This window comes from Myotis myotis, unplaced genomic scaffold (assembly GCF_014108235.1).
Source record: "Myotis myotis isolate mMyoMyo1 unplaced genomic scaffold, mMyoMyo1.p scaffold_m19_p_24, whole genome shotgun sequence".
Lineage (NCBI taxonomy): Eukaryota > Metazoa > Chordata > Mammalia > Chiroptera > Vespertilionidae > Myotis > Myotis myotis.
In genome coordinates, this window is record NW_023416329.1 from 5,658,851 (window position 1) to 5,672,125 (window position 13,275).

Below are 13,275 nucleotides of genomic sequence, written 5' to 3' on the forward strand. Positions count from 1 at the left end.
GTGTGAGGTGGTATCTCATTGTAGTTTTGATTTGCATTTCCCTAATTGCCAGTGAGGTGAACATCTTTTCATGTATCTACTGACTGTTCATATGTCTTCATGGGAGAGGTATTTTCAGGTCTTCTGTCCTCTTTTGATTGGGTTGTTTGTTTGTTTGGTGTTGAGATTTACAAGTTTGGGCATTAAACCTTTGTTGGAGTGAATGTTTGCAAATATCATCTCCCATCTAGCTGACCGCCTCTTTGATTTGTTGTCAGTTTCTTTTGCTGTGCAGAAGCTTTTTAGTTTGATATAGTCCCATTCATTTATTTTTGCACTTACTTGCCTTTGGCGTCAAGTTCATAAGATGTTCTCTATGACCCAAGTCCATAAGTTTGGTACCTATGTCATCTTCTTTGTAACTTACTGTTTCAAGTGTTACATTTAGGTCTTTGATCCATTTTGAATTAATTTTTGTACATGGGGACAAACTGTAATTAAGTTTCATTCGTTTGCATGTGGCTTTTCAGTTTTCCTGGCACCATTTATTGAAGAGAGGTTATCTTTATTACATTGTGTGTGTGTCCGGCTCCTTTGTCAAAAATTATCTGTCCATATACATGTGCTTTTATAGCTGGGCTCTCTATTTTGTTTCATTGATCTGTGTGTCTGTTTCTCTGTTATTACCATGCTGTTTTGTATATAGTAGCTTTGGAGTATAATTTGAAGTCAGGTAGTGTGATACCTCCAACTTTTTTCCCCCCATCCCTCAGGATTGCTTTGACTGTTCAGGGTCTTTTGTGGTTCCATACAAATCTGATGATTTCTTGTTCTATTTCTTTAAAAAATGTCATTGGGATTTTGACGGAGATTACATTAAATATGTATATTGTTTTGGGTAATATGGACATTTTAACTATGTTGATTCTTTCAATCTATGAACATGGAATATTTTTCCATTTTGTTGGGTCTTTTTCAATCTCTTTTAATAATGCTTTGCAATTTTTCAGTATATAGGTCTTTCACATTCTTTGTTAAGTTTATTCCTAGGTATTTTATTCTTTTGGTTGAAATTGCAAAAGGAGTTTTGTTTTTTTTTTCTTCATTTCTTTTTCTGAAGTTTTGTTGTTAGTGTACAGGAAGGGAATGGATTTTTGCACATTGATTTTGTGTTTTTCACCATTGAGTATGATGTTAGCTGAGGGTTTATCATATATGGCTTATATTATGTACTTTCCTTCTATTCCTATTTTTATTGAGTGTTTTAATCATAAATGGATGTTGTACCTTATCAAATGATTTCTCTATATGTATTGATAAGATCATATGATTTTTAACCTTTTCTTTGTCAATGTGGTGTATTACGTTGATGGATTTTGCGAATGTTGAGCCATCCTTGTGTTCCTGGAATGAACCCCACTTGATTGTGATGTATTATTTTTTGATGTACTGTTGTATTCGACTTGCTTGTATTTTGTTTAAGGTTTTTGCATTGTTATTCATCAGAGATATTGGTCTGTAGTTTTCGTTTTTTGTTTTATCTTTTCCAGGTTTGGTATCAGGGTTATATTGGCCTCGTAGAATGTGTTAGGAAGGTTGCCTCTTTTTCAGTTTTTGGGAAGAGTTTGAGAAGGATAGGTTTTAATTCTTCTTTGAACATTTGGTAGAATTCACTGGTGAAGCCATCTGGTCCTGGACTTTTTTTTTTGGGGGGGGGGGGGGTTGATGGTTATTTCAATTTTCTCACTGCTGATTGGTCTATTTAGATTTTCCAGTTCTTCATGATTTAGTCTAGGAAGGTTATATATTTCTAGGAACTTACCCATTTCTTCTAGGTTATTGAATTTGGTGGCATAAAGTCTTTAATAATATTCTGGTATGATCCTTTGTATATCTGTGATGTCTGTGGTGACTTCTCTTCTTTCTGATTTTGTTTATATGGGTCTTTTCCCTTTTTTCCTTATTGAGTCTAGCCAGGGGTTTGTCAGTTTTATTAATCTTTTCAAAGAACCAGCTCTTTATTTTTTTGTATAGTCTTGTTGTTCTCTATTTCATTAAATTCTGCTCTAATTTTTATTATTTCCTTTCTCCTGCTAACTTTGGGTTGTATTTGTTCTTTTCCTAGTTCTTTAAGATGTGATGTTAGGTTGTTTACTTGGGGTTTCTCTTGTTTCTTGAGATAGACCTGTAATAATATAAACTTCCCTTTTATTACTGCTTTGGCTGCATCTCAGAGGTTTTGATATGTTGTGTTATCATTCTCATTTGTCTCTGTATATCTTTTTTAAAATATATTTTATTGATTTTTTACAGAGAGGAAGGGAGAGGGATAGAGAGTTAGAAACATCGATGAGAGAGAAACATCGATCAGCTGCCTCCTGCACACTCCCTACTGGGGATGTGCCCGCAACCAAAGTACATGCCCTTGACTGGAATTGAACTTGGGACCTTTGAGTCCGCAGACCGACACTCTATCCACTGAGCCAAACCGGTATATCTTTTTATCTCATCTTTTGTTTCTTCTTTGACCCAGTCAGTTTTTAGTAGTATGTTGTTTAATCTCCATGGATTTTTGGGTTTCTTTACTTCTTTTTTGCAGTTGATTTCCAATTTCAAGACATCATGGTCAGAAAATATGTTTGGTATCATTTCAATCCTTTTGAATTTGTTGATGCTCGTTTGGTGACCCAACATCTGGTCTATCCTTGAGAATGTTCCGTGTGCTGGAGAAGAACGTATGGTCTGATGTTCTGGGATGAAAGGTTTTGTAAATGTCAATTGTGCCCATTTGGCCTGGTGCTTCATTTAAGGCTGATATTTCTGTATTGAGTTTGTGTTTGGTGGTTCTGTCTGGAGCTGTCAGTGTAGTATTAAGGACTCTGACTATGATTATGTTTTGAACTTTCTCCCTTTAGTTCTGTGAGTAGTTTTATATATTTAGGTGCTCCCTGTTTGGGTACATATATATTAAGTGTTACATTTTCTTGATATAGTGTAGGGGACTTTTAAAACTAACAGGGTCTTTTGTTTCTGTTAAATTTTAGTCTGTGGGATATGTTTGTGTGTTTTATGGTTTTTTCCCCCTCACTTTTGTTAATTGCATATTATTTTCTGGTAGTTACTGCTTTATTGAACTACATTTGACATTTTTAATTCATTTTGATATTTTTAAATAAGCTTATAGTGCTAACACATCAGCTCTATATTACAAAGCTTTATCTTAGACTTTTTTTTAATGGGGGTGTGCAGAGACCTTATGGTGTTACTCTACCATCTTCCCTAAAATTCTCAGAACTTTTAAGTTTAACTTTGGCCTCTATTTCAATAAAGGGTAGAAGTAAGGTAATTTTTATATGTCTTAAGGTTTGTGCTTTGTTACCCGGTGGTCTACTGAGTGTCGGACAATGGCCCAGATGTGAGCTGCCTGTGGGAGAGCTGTTTTTCCTGCTGTTATAGGACAGAAGTAATTCATCCACCCTCATTAGCTGAGCCAAGCACTAAACACGGAGAACTGCAGTGGAGAGAGACTGGCTGTTTTATTATGAATGGTGCTGTTGCGGGAGAACAGAGTGGGTGGAATGCCAGGGGAAACGGGCTCTTGCAATATCCTCAGCCGGGCCAAGTAACAGCCAGTGCGCACAGCCTGCCTCGGGTCCCAGGTGGCTACTAGCCCCTCATGGTTGTGTGTTCCCGGGCAGGAGCAAACACGAACAAACCGGTGAGTGTGGGATAGCGAGCCAGAGAGAGAGAGAGCTTCTTTGTTCACCTGGGGAGTATGTATCCTCAGGCTTGGGAGGGACCAGCAGCCTTTCACAAATAACCAATCAGCTTCCCAAACTTTTGAGGGCTTGCATGGGGTCCACCCCCTGAAGGATGATACCTCCCAGGTGGGACTTGCTGAGGTGGCTGGGACAGTGCAGGTGTCTGACGGGTGGGGTCAGACCAGACCTGGGTTCAGCAACCTGGGTACTTGGGTTCTGGCTAGGAAAGAATTCAGAGCCAAGACCCAAACTGTACGAAAACATTTATTTGATAAATCACCTAGGTAAAAAAAGTGATTCTAGAAAAACTGGGTTTAGGAAACCAGTTATAGAGGTAAAGGAAAGGCCCTTGGAGCTTGGGAGTGAGGAAGCCAAATGGTAACATGCCTGGGGCAGGGTGGGAGGGAGAGGGAGGGAGAGGGGAACGGCATGGGTGTGCCCCGAGGAGGGAGTGCTCTGGGTCCTCCGTCCTAGAGTTTTAGGGTGGAGATTTTAGGGGAGATCCCAGGGGAAGATCTCAGTAGCAGATTCAGCAGTTTTCCAGGTGTGTCCTTTCAGGATTGTGGTCTCCACTGATTGATTGGTGGCACCAGGGCAGGGGATCATTATTCAAAGCAGCTGGACCTGAGGCTGGTTTTGTTGCTTATTTCAGTCTGGAGCTGAAATACAACTTGAGCCAGATGTTATCTTTAGGGAGGAAAGGTCAGGGGAGTCCAAACCCCTTGACCTGCTATATGCTAGGGAGGAAAGGTCACTCTGGGAGTGAGGTCCCACCCTGGTGACCTGTTCCTGGCCCATAGTCCTTGCTCTGCTCACTTCTGTCTAACTGCCTACCACAGACTTACCTCTAGGGTCAAGCACCTCCTCCTGCACCATTGTGAATTTATTGCGCCTGTCCTTCTCTCCCCCTGCTCCCTGCCCCCCTCTCCCACACACAGTCCTGTACTGGAGGAGAAGGTGTGTTGTACTGGAAGGGGAGGTGTGTTGTACTGGAGGGGGAGGTATGTTGTACTGGAGGGGGAGGTGTGTTGTACTGGAGGGGGAGGTGTGTTGTACTGGAGGGGGAGGTGTGTTAATCCTCTTGGACGGACAATGCTTTGATTTTATTTACTAGAGGCCTGGTGCACCAAATTCGTGCATGGGTAGGGTCCCTAAGCCTGGCTGGCAATCAGGGCCAATCAGGGTCTTCCTTCCCCCGGCTGCTGGCTGCCAGCCGGGGCCTGCCTTCTCCTTCCCCAACTGCCAGATTCTGGATGGGGCCTTCCTTTGTTCCGTGCTGCCCCCTGGTGGTCAGTGCACATCATAGCAAGTGGTCGAACTCACGGTTGATTGAATTCCTGAGGGAATAATTTGCATATTAGCCTTTTATTATATAGGACTAGAGGCCTGGTGCACAAAAATTTGTGCACTGGCGGGGCAGGGGGGGGGGAACGTGTCCCTCAGCCCTACTTGTGCCCTCTCACAGTCTGGGACCCCTCAGGAGATAACGACCTGCTGGCTTAGGCCCACTCCCGAGTGGCAGAGGGCAGGCCCAATCTCTAGGTGCCTGTCCCGCAGCCCCTGGTCGGGCTCAGAGCAGGGCCGATTGGGGAGTTGGGGCGCCACCCCCTGTCATGCACAGAGCAGAGCGGATCGGGAGGTTGCGATGCCACCCTCAGTCACGCTCAGGGTAGGGTCGTTTGGGGGGTTGGGGCACAGCCCCCTGTCACACTCAAGGCAGGGTCGATGGGGAGGTTGTGGCACCACCCCCTGTCACGCACAGAGCAGGGCGGATCAGGGGGTTGTGCTGCCACCCCTGTCACGCATAGAGCAGGGCCAATCAGGGAATTGGGGAGCTCCCCCCTGTCATGCACAGAGCAGGGCCCATCAGGGGGGTTGGGGCTCCGCACCCTGTCACACACAGAGCAGGGCCGATCAGGGGATTGGGGAGCTCGCCCCTGTCACACACAGAGCAGGGCCTATCAGGGGTTTGGGAGCTCTCCTCTGTCACGCACAGAGCAGGGCCAATCAGGGGGTTGGGGAGCTCCCCCTGGTCATGCACAGAGCAGGGCTGACCAGGGGTTTGGGGAGCTCCCCCCTATCAAACACAGACCAGGGCTGATCAGGGGGTTGGGGCGCCTTCCCCTGTCACGAACAGAGCAGGGTGGATAGGGAGGTTGTGGCCCCGCCCCCTGTCACACATGGAGCCGCAGGGCGATCAGGGGGTTTGGGCGCTGCCCCCTGTCACGCTGCTCCAGGGGCCAGGACGCCTCTTGGCTCCGCTGATCCCGGTGCTGGGAGGCATATTACCCTTTTACTATATAGGATAGAGGCCTGGTGCATGGGTGGGGCTGGCTGGTTTGTCCTGAAGGGTGTCCTAGATCAGGGTGGGGGTCCCGCTTGGGTGCCTGGCCAGCCTGGATGAGGGGATGATGGCTGTTTGCATCTGGTCACACCCTCTTCATGGTGGGGGTCCCTACTGGGGTGCCTGGACAGTCTGGGTGAGGGGCTGAGGGCCGTTTGCAGGCTGGCGGGTGACTGAAGCTCCCAACCGCTCCTTTTTTCCTTTTTTTTTTTAATTCTTGGATTTATGGCTGTCACTGGAGCTGAGAGCTGGCTTTAGCTGTGAGACCTCGCTGCTGAAAGCAGGTTTCTGGCTTTGTTTACTTTCTGTATTTGAAACTTTGTTGGGACTCCAGCTCTGAGATCCCGGCTGACTGAAAACAGGTTTCTGGGGTTTTGTTTAGCTTCTATATTTGTAACAGTGTTTCTTAGCAGCTCAGAGCCCAGCAGCGCCAGGCAGTGAACATTGGAGTCCTCCATCACTGAAGCAAGCAAGCCTCCTGTTTGTGTCAGTAGCCTGGCTGCTGGCCGCCATCTTGGCTGGCAGTTAATTTGCATATCGCCCTGATTAGCCAATGGGAAGAGTAGCGGACATACAGCTAATTACCATGTTTCTCTTTTATTAGATAGGATAATAATATCTAGACCAGTGGTTCTCAACCTTCCTAATGCCGCGACCCTTTAATACAGTTCCTCATGTTGTGGTGACCCCAGCCATAAAATTATTTTTGTTGCTACTTCATAACTGTAATTTTGCTACTGTTATGAATCGTAATGTAAATATATGATATGCAGGATGTATTTTCATTGTTACAAATTCAACATAATTAAAGCATAGTGATTAATCACAAAAACAATATGTAATTATGTATGTGTTTTCCGATGGTCTTAGGCGACTCCTGTGAAAGGGTCATTCGACCCCCAAAGGGGTGGCGACCCACAGGTTGAGAACCGCTGATCTAGACACTAACATCATCTATTCTATTTTCCTGTTTTGTTGGTTATCAGCGGTGTCCCACCTATTATATATCTAGACTTGTAAAAACAGAATGTTCTTTTAGCTCATTTTCCCATATGTGTTGACCACTTTCAGTTTCTTATTCTTTCCAATTGCTTGTTAATCAGAGTCTTATGAAGGAAATCAATTTTTTTGAGTCCTTTTCTTCTTCAGCTGAGTGAGCAATATTCTTGGAAGTGGGAGCAGCCTTGCAAACACCTACCCTTTATTCAGAGCAGTTTTGGGAGAAGTGGAATAAAAATGGCTGCTCATCAAATGCAACTTTAGGGCTGCCAGTCCCTGTTTACTCTCCCTGCCTACCATCCCATAGCCCAGTACATGGTTAACAAATGAAAATCCCCAAATTAGAGATGCATTCTTTTGGTTCAAGACTTCTATCCTTTGTTAAAATTAGAACACCATGGCCCTAGCTGGTAGGGCTCAGTGAATAGAGCATCCGCCTGCATACTGAAGGGTCCTGGGTTCAATTCCAATCAAGGGCACATGCCTGGGTTGCAGACTAGATCCCCAGTAGGGGGCGTGTAAGAGGCATGCAATCAATGATTCTCTCTCATCATTGATGTTTCTCTCTCTCCTTCTCCCTTCTTCTCTAAAATCAATCCTATATAAGAAAAGCATAATATGGTAAATGTCCAACCAATGGGTCAACTGTTCAGTCAACCACTCGACCAGTTGCTATGACATGCACTGAACACCAGGGGCAGACGCTCCAACCGGTAGGTTAGCTTGCTGCTGGGGTCCAGCCAATTGGGACTGGGTGAGAGGGCCGGATACACCCTGGAGCCCTCCCGCGGTCCCTCTCCAGCCAGCCAGCCAACCTCCTGCAGTCCCTCCCCGGCTAGCCGGCACTGATTGGGACTGGGTGAGATGGCCCTGATTGGCCCCCATCGCTGGCCAGGCCGAGGGACCCCACCAGTGCACGAATTCATGCACTGGGCCTCTAGTAAAAATAATACAATTAATATATATTTTAAAAATGTTGAAGTTCTTTAAAAAAATTATAATAGCATGAAAAATGACTATCTTAAACCTTATGGATAATTTGGATATTTTATATTTAATTGGTTTTGTAAACAGTGTTTGATAGGTCTTAGTGGGGCTGGGGGAATAGAGAGAGAGAGAAAAAACACACATTCCAATTACTAGACACGTTGGAGGAATATAGGAGAAAACTAGAAAAAGAAACTGGGGTGCCTAGAATCGTTGAATATAGCTTATTCGGGCACTATTATTTTGCCTAAAGGCAGCCTTTTTATGGTCCCAGGAATGTCCATGGTGACCTTCATCTTCCCTGGGAAACCCTTTAGAGCAGGGGTTAGTAAACTACAGGCACATGAGTCAAATCTAGTCCACCATCTGTTTTTGTAAGTAAACTTTTGTTGGAACATAACCATTTTCATTCATTTACATACTTGATATGGGTGCTTTCATGCTACAATGGCAGAATTGAGTAGTTGTAACAAATCTGGCTCATGATGCTAAATATTTTAGGTATTATGGGCCAGATTTGTTACAACTAAAATATCTGGCCATTTACAGGAAAATTTTGCCAACAACTAGTTTAGAGAGTATACGCTTTTAGAAGGTTATGTATGGATCGTAGATATCTTAAATTTATTTTAGATTAAAAAAAATGATGTGTAGAGAAAGAAACCCTAATACACTGTTGGTGGGAATGCAGACTGGTACAACCATATGGAAAACAGTTGAGTTTTCCTAAAAAAGTGGAGTTCCTAAAAAAATTAAAAATAGAACTGCCATTTAACTCAGTGATCCCACTTCTAGGAATATATATAAGAATCCTGAAACGTCAATCAGAAAGAATATATGCACCACTATGTTCATAACAGCATTATTTACAACTAGAGGCCCAGTGCATGACATTTATGCACTGGTGGGGGGGTGGCCCTCAGCCCAGCCTGCGCCCTCTCACAGTCCGGGACCCCTTGGGGATGTCTGCCTAAGCCGGCAGGTGGACATTCCCTGAGGGGTCCTTAGTGCTGCCACAGAGGCGGGAGAAGCTCCTGCCACCACTGCTGCACTCTCCAGCTGTCAGCTGGCTTCTGCCTGAGTGGCACTTCCCCTGTGGGAGTGCACTGACCACCAGGGGGCAGCTCCTACGCTGAGCGTCTGCCCCCTGGTGGTCAGTGCGTGTCATAGTGACCAGTCATTCCGCTGTTCGTTCGATTTGCACATTAGGGTTTTATTATATAGGACTAGAGGCCCAGTGTACGAAATTCGTGTACTCGGGGGGTGGGGGTCCCACAGCCCGGCCTGTGCCTTCTTGCAGTCCAGGAGCCCTCAGGGGGTGTCTGGCTGATGGCTTAGGCCCGCTCACCTCGGACATCCTTAGTGCTGCCGCAGAGGTGGGAGAGCTCCCGCCACCACTGCTTGCCAGCTGTGAGCCTGGCTTCTGGCTGAGTGGCACTCCTCCTGTGGGAATGCACTGACCACCAGGAGGCAGCTTCTGAGTTGAGTGTTTGCCCCCTGGTGGTCAGTGTGCATCATAGCTACTGGTCATTCCACCATCAGGCCGAAACTAGCTCTACGACATTCCCCGAGGGGTCCTGGATTCTGAGGGGGTGCAGGCCAGGTCAAGGGACCCCACAGGTGCATGTTTGGGGCCAGGAAGGGATGCAGGAGATTGGCCAGCCAGGGTGGGACTGTGGCAGGGCTCCAGGGTGTGTCCAGCCCATCTTACTCAGTCCCGATTGGCTGGACCCCAGCAGCAAGCTAACCTACCGATTGGAGCATCTGCCCCTGCGGGTCAGTGCACATCATAGCGACTGGTCGACTGTCTGCCCCTTGGTGGTCAGTGCACATCATAGTGAGTGGTTGAGTGGCCTTAGCATATCGTTAGTATATTACACTTTGATTGGTTGAATGGCTGATTGGACCAACCAGACACTTAGCATATTAGGCTTTTATTACATAGGACTAGAGGCCCGGTGCACAAAACTTTGCGCACTCGGGGGGGCCCCTCAGCCCAGCCTATTCCCTCTTGCAGTCTGGGACCCCTCAGAGGATGTCCACCTGCTGACTTAGGCCCGCTCCCTGGGGGATTGGGCCCAAGCTGGCAGTCAGACATTCCTCTGACAGCCTGGGAGCCCTCAGGGGATGTCCACTTGCCAGCGGGGAGCAGGCCTACACTGCATTCGGACATCCTTAGTGCTGCTGAGGAGGCGGGAGAGGCTCCCACCACCACTGCTGTACTGGCAACCATCAGCCTGGCTTGTGGCTGAGCAGAGCTCCTGCTGTGGGAGTGCACTGACCACCCGGGGACAGCTCCTGCATTGAGCATCTGCCCCCTGGTTGTCAGTATGTGTCATAGTGACTAGTCATTCCCAGTCTTTCTGCTGTTAGGGTCAGTTTGCATATTACCCTTTTACTATATAGGATAGAGGCCTGGTGCATGGGTGGGGGCCAGCTGGTTTGCCCTGAAGGGTGTCTCAAATCAGGGTGGGGGTCCCGCTTGGGTGCCTGGCCAGCCTGGGTGAGGAGCTGATGGGTGTTTGCAGGCTGGTCACACCCCCTTCAGGGTGGTGGTCCCCACTGGGGTGCCTGGCCAGCCTGGGTGAGGGGCTGATGGCTCTTTGTAGGCTGGTCAAGGCCCCCCCCTCCCAAGTGGGGACCCTTACCCTATGGAGGTTTGGCCAGCCTGGGTGAGGGGCTGATGGCTGTTTTCAGGCTGGCCACATCCCCTTTAGGGTGGGGGGGGGTCCCCACTGGGGTGCCTGGCCAGTCTGGGTGAGGGGCTGAGGGCCGTTTTCAGGCTGGCCAAGCCCCCCGGCGATGGAAGCTCCCAGCCTCTCCTTTTTTTCTTTTTTTTTTTATTCTGGGATTTATTTACCTTCTATAATTGAAACTTTGTTGCTTTGAGTGGAGCTCAGAGCTGCCTGCAGCAGGCAGGAAGCTTGGCTTCCTCCATCATTGGGGCAACCAAGCCTCCTGCTTGCTCCAGCTCCGTGGCTGCCAGTCTCCATCTTGGTTGGGTTAATTTGCATATAGTCGCTCTGATTGGCTGGTGGACGTGGCTTAAGGCGTAGCGAAAGTATGCTCAATTTGCATGTTTGTCTTTTATTAGTGTAGATAGTTAAGATCTGGAAACAGCCCAAGTGCCCATCAGTACAGGAATGGATAATATAGCTGTGATACATTTACACAGTGGAATACTATGCAGCTGTAAAAAGAAGGATCTCTTACTCTTTGAGACAACTTGGAGGGACCTGGAGAGTATTATGCTAAATGAAATAAGCTAGTCAGAGAAAGACAAGCATCACATGATCTCACTTACATGTGGAATCTAATGAACAAAATAAACTGATGAACAGAATAAATCCAGAGACATTAAAGCTTGCAACAGACTGACGTATTTCAAAGGGAAGGGGGTGGGCAGGAATAGATTAACCAGAGAACTAATATGCATATATGCATATCCCATGGTCACAGACAATAGTGCAGTGAAGGCCTGGGGAGGGGGTGGGAGCAGGGTGAAGGGGGTCAATGTGGGGGAAAAAGAGAACATCTGTAATACTGTTAACAATAAAGATTAATAAAAAAAATTTTTTAATGAGACAGGAGTTATCCAGTGTACTAAAAGTGTTTTCGCTCAGTTATATCTGTTTTCTCTCTCTCAGCTTAGGTCCATGGCCCAAAATGCCTCTACCACTGGAGACTCTCTTCTGTAAAGAAGACGACCAGACAGGAGGCTGGGATGAGCATGCCACTGCATCCACTGTCTGCCATTCCTTCTCAGGATGCCACCTGTTCTAGAGTCTACAGAAGTAAGACCAAAGAAAAGGAGAGGGAAGAGCAGGTAATTTTAGTTTCCTTAGTTTTGTTGTTTTCATTAAATGTTATCTACAATGGTAAAATCTGAAGATGAATATTTTCTCTGGTGATACTAAAAAACCCAGGTTGTGCTTAGAAATTGTCTTTGTTATTGTTGTTATTCCTTATCAGATAATATTTTTTATATACTTTTAAAAAAAATTTTTTTATTTATTGTCTAAAGTTTTACATTTGTCTCCTTTTACCCCAATTGCCCCCCCCCCCTCCCAGCCATTCCCACCCTGGGCAAGCCCCTACCGCCCCAGTGTCTGTGTCCATTGGTTATGCTAATATGCATGCATGCAAGTCCTTTGGTTGCTCTCTCACCCCTCCACCCTCCCCTGCCATTTGTCTCTGGATCTATTTTTGTTCATCAAATTATGTTGATCATTATATCCCACATATGAGTGAGATCATGTGATATTTATCTTTCTCTGACTGGCTTATTTCGCTTAGCATAATGTTCTCCAGTTCCATCCATGTTGTTGCAAATGTTAAAAGTTCCTTCTTTTTTATAGCAGCGTAGTATTCCATTGTGTAGATGTACCAGTTTTTTAATCCACTCATCTGCTGATGGGCACTTAGGCTGTTTCCAAATCTTAGCTGTTGTAAATTGTGCTGCTATGAACATAGGGGTACATATATCCTTTCCGATTGGTGTTTCTGGTTTCTTGGGATATAGTCCTGGAAGTGGGATTACTGGGTCGAATGGGAGTTCCATTTTTAACTTTTTGAGGAAACTCCATACTGTCTTTCACAGTGGCTGCACCAGTCTGCATTCCCACCAGCAGTGCACGAGGGTTCCTTTTTTGCCAGCTCTTGTCGTTTGTTGATGACAGCCATTCTGACAGGTGTGAGATGGTACCTTGTTGTTTTGATTTGCATCTCTCGGGTGATTAGTAACTTTGAGCATGTTTTCATATGTCTCTTGGCCTTCTATCTGTCGTCTTTCAAAAAGTGTCTGTTTAAGTCCTTTGCCCATTTTTTTATTGGATTGTTTATCTTCCTTCTGTTAAGTTGTATGAGTTCTCTGTAAATTTTGGAGATTAAACCCCTATTTGAAATATTATTGGCAAATATGTTCTCCCATGCAGTGGGCTTTCTTGTTGTTTTGTTGATGGTTTCTTTTGCTGTGCAGAAGCTTTTTATTTTGATGTAGTCCCATTTGTTTATTTTCTCCTTAGTCTCCATTGCCCTAGGACAGTGGTTCTCAACCATGGCTGCACATTCGAATCACCTGGGAATATTTTTAAAATCCTGATTTCTGGGCCTCATCCTCCAGAAATTCTGTTTCTTTGTTACTAATGTTGTGGCCCCACCCCATAACAAAGAAACAGAATTTCCAGAGGATGAGGCCCAGAAATC

The 13,275-nt window shown here is 45.8% G+C and overlaps 1 protein-coding gene across 12 annotated transcripts in view; it reads left to right on the forward strand.

The window, feature by feature from the left end:
* Window positions 1-13,275, forward strand: part of MARCHF8 (membrane associated ring-CH-type finger 8) — a 116,031-nt gene that overhangs the window by 37,961 nt on the left and 64,795 nt on the right. For 7 of the 12 annotated variants that reach the window (XM_036355877.1, XM_036355876.1, XM_036355874.1 and 4 more), the window contains exon 2: window positions 11,718-11,896. The exons of 1 other annotated variant lie outside the window; for it this stretch is intronic. In XM_036355877.1, coding sequence (XP_036211770.1) covers window positions 11,795-11,896 — 102 coding nt within the window. In that variant the 5' untranslated portion in view covers window positions 11,718-11,794. Of the gene's footprint in view, window positions 1-3,238; window positions 3,698-4,694; window positions 4,698-11,717; window positions 11,897-13,275 lie in introns of those variants that run through there. 4 more of the 12 variants (XM_036355879.1, XM_036355878.1, XM_036355885.1 and 1 more) reach the window with 4 other exon arrangements.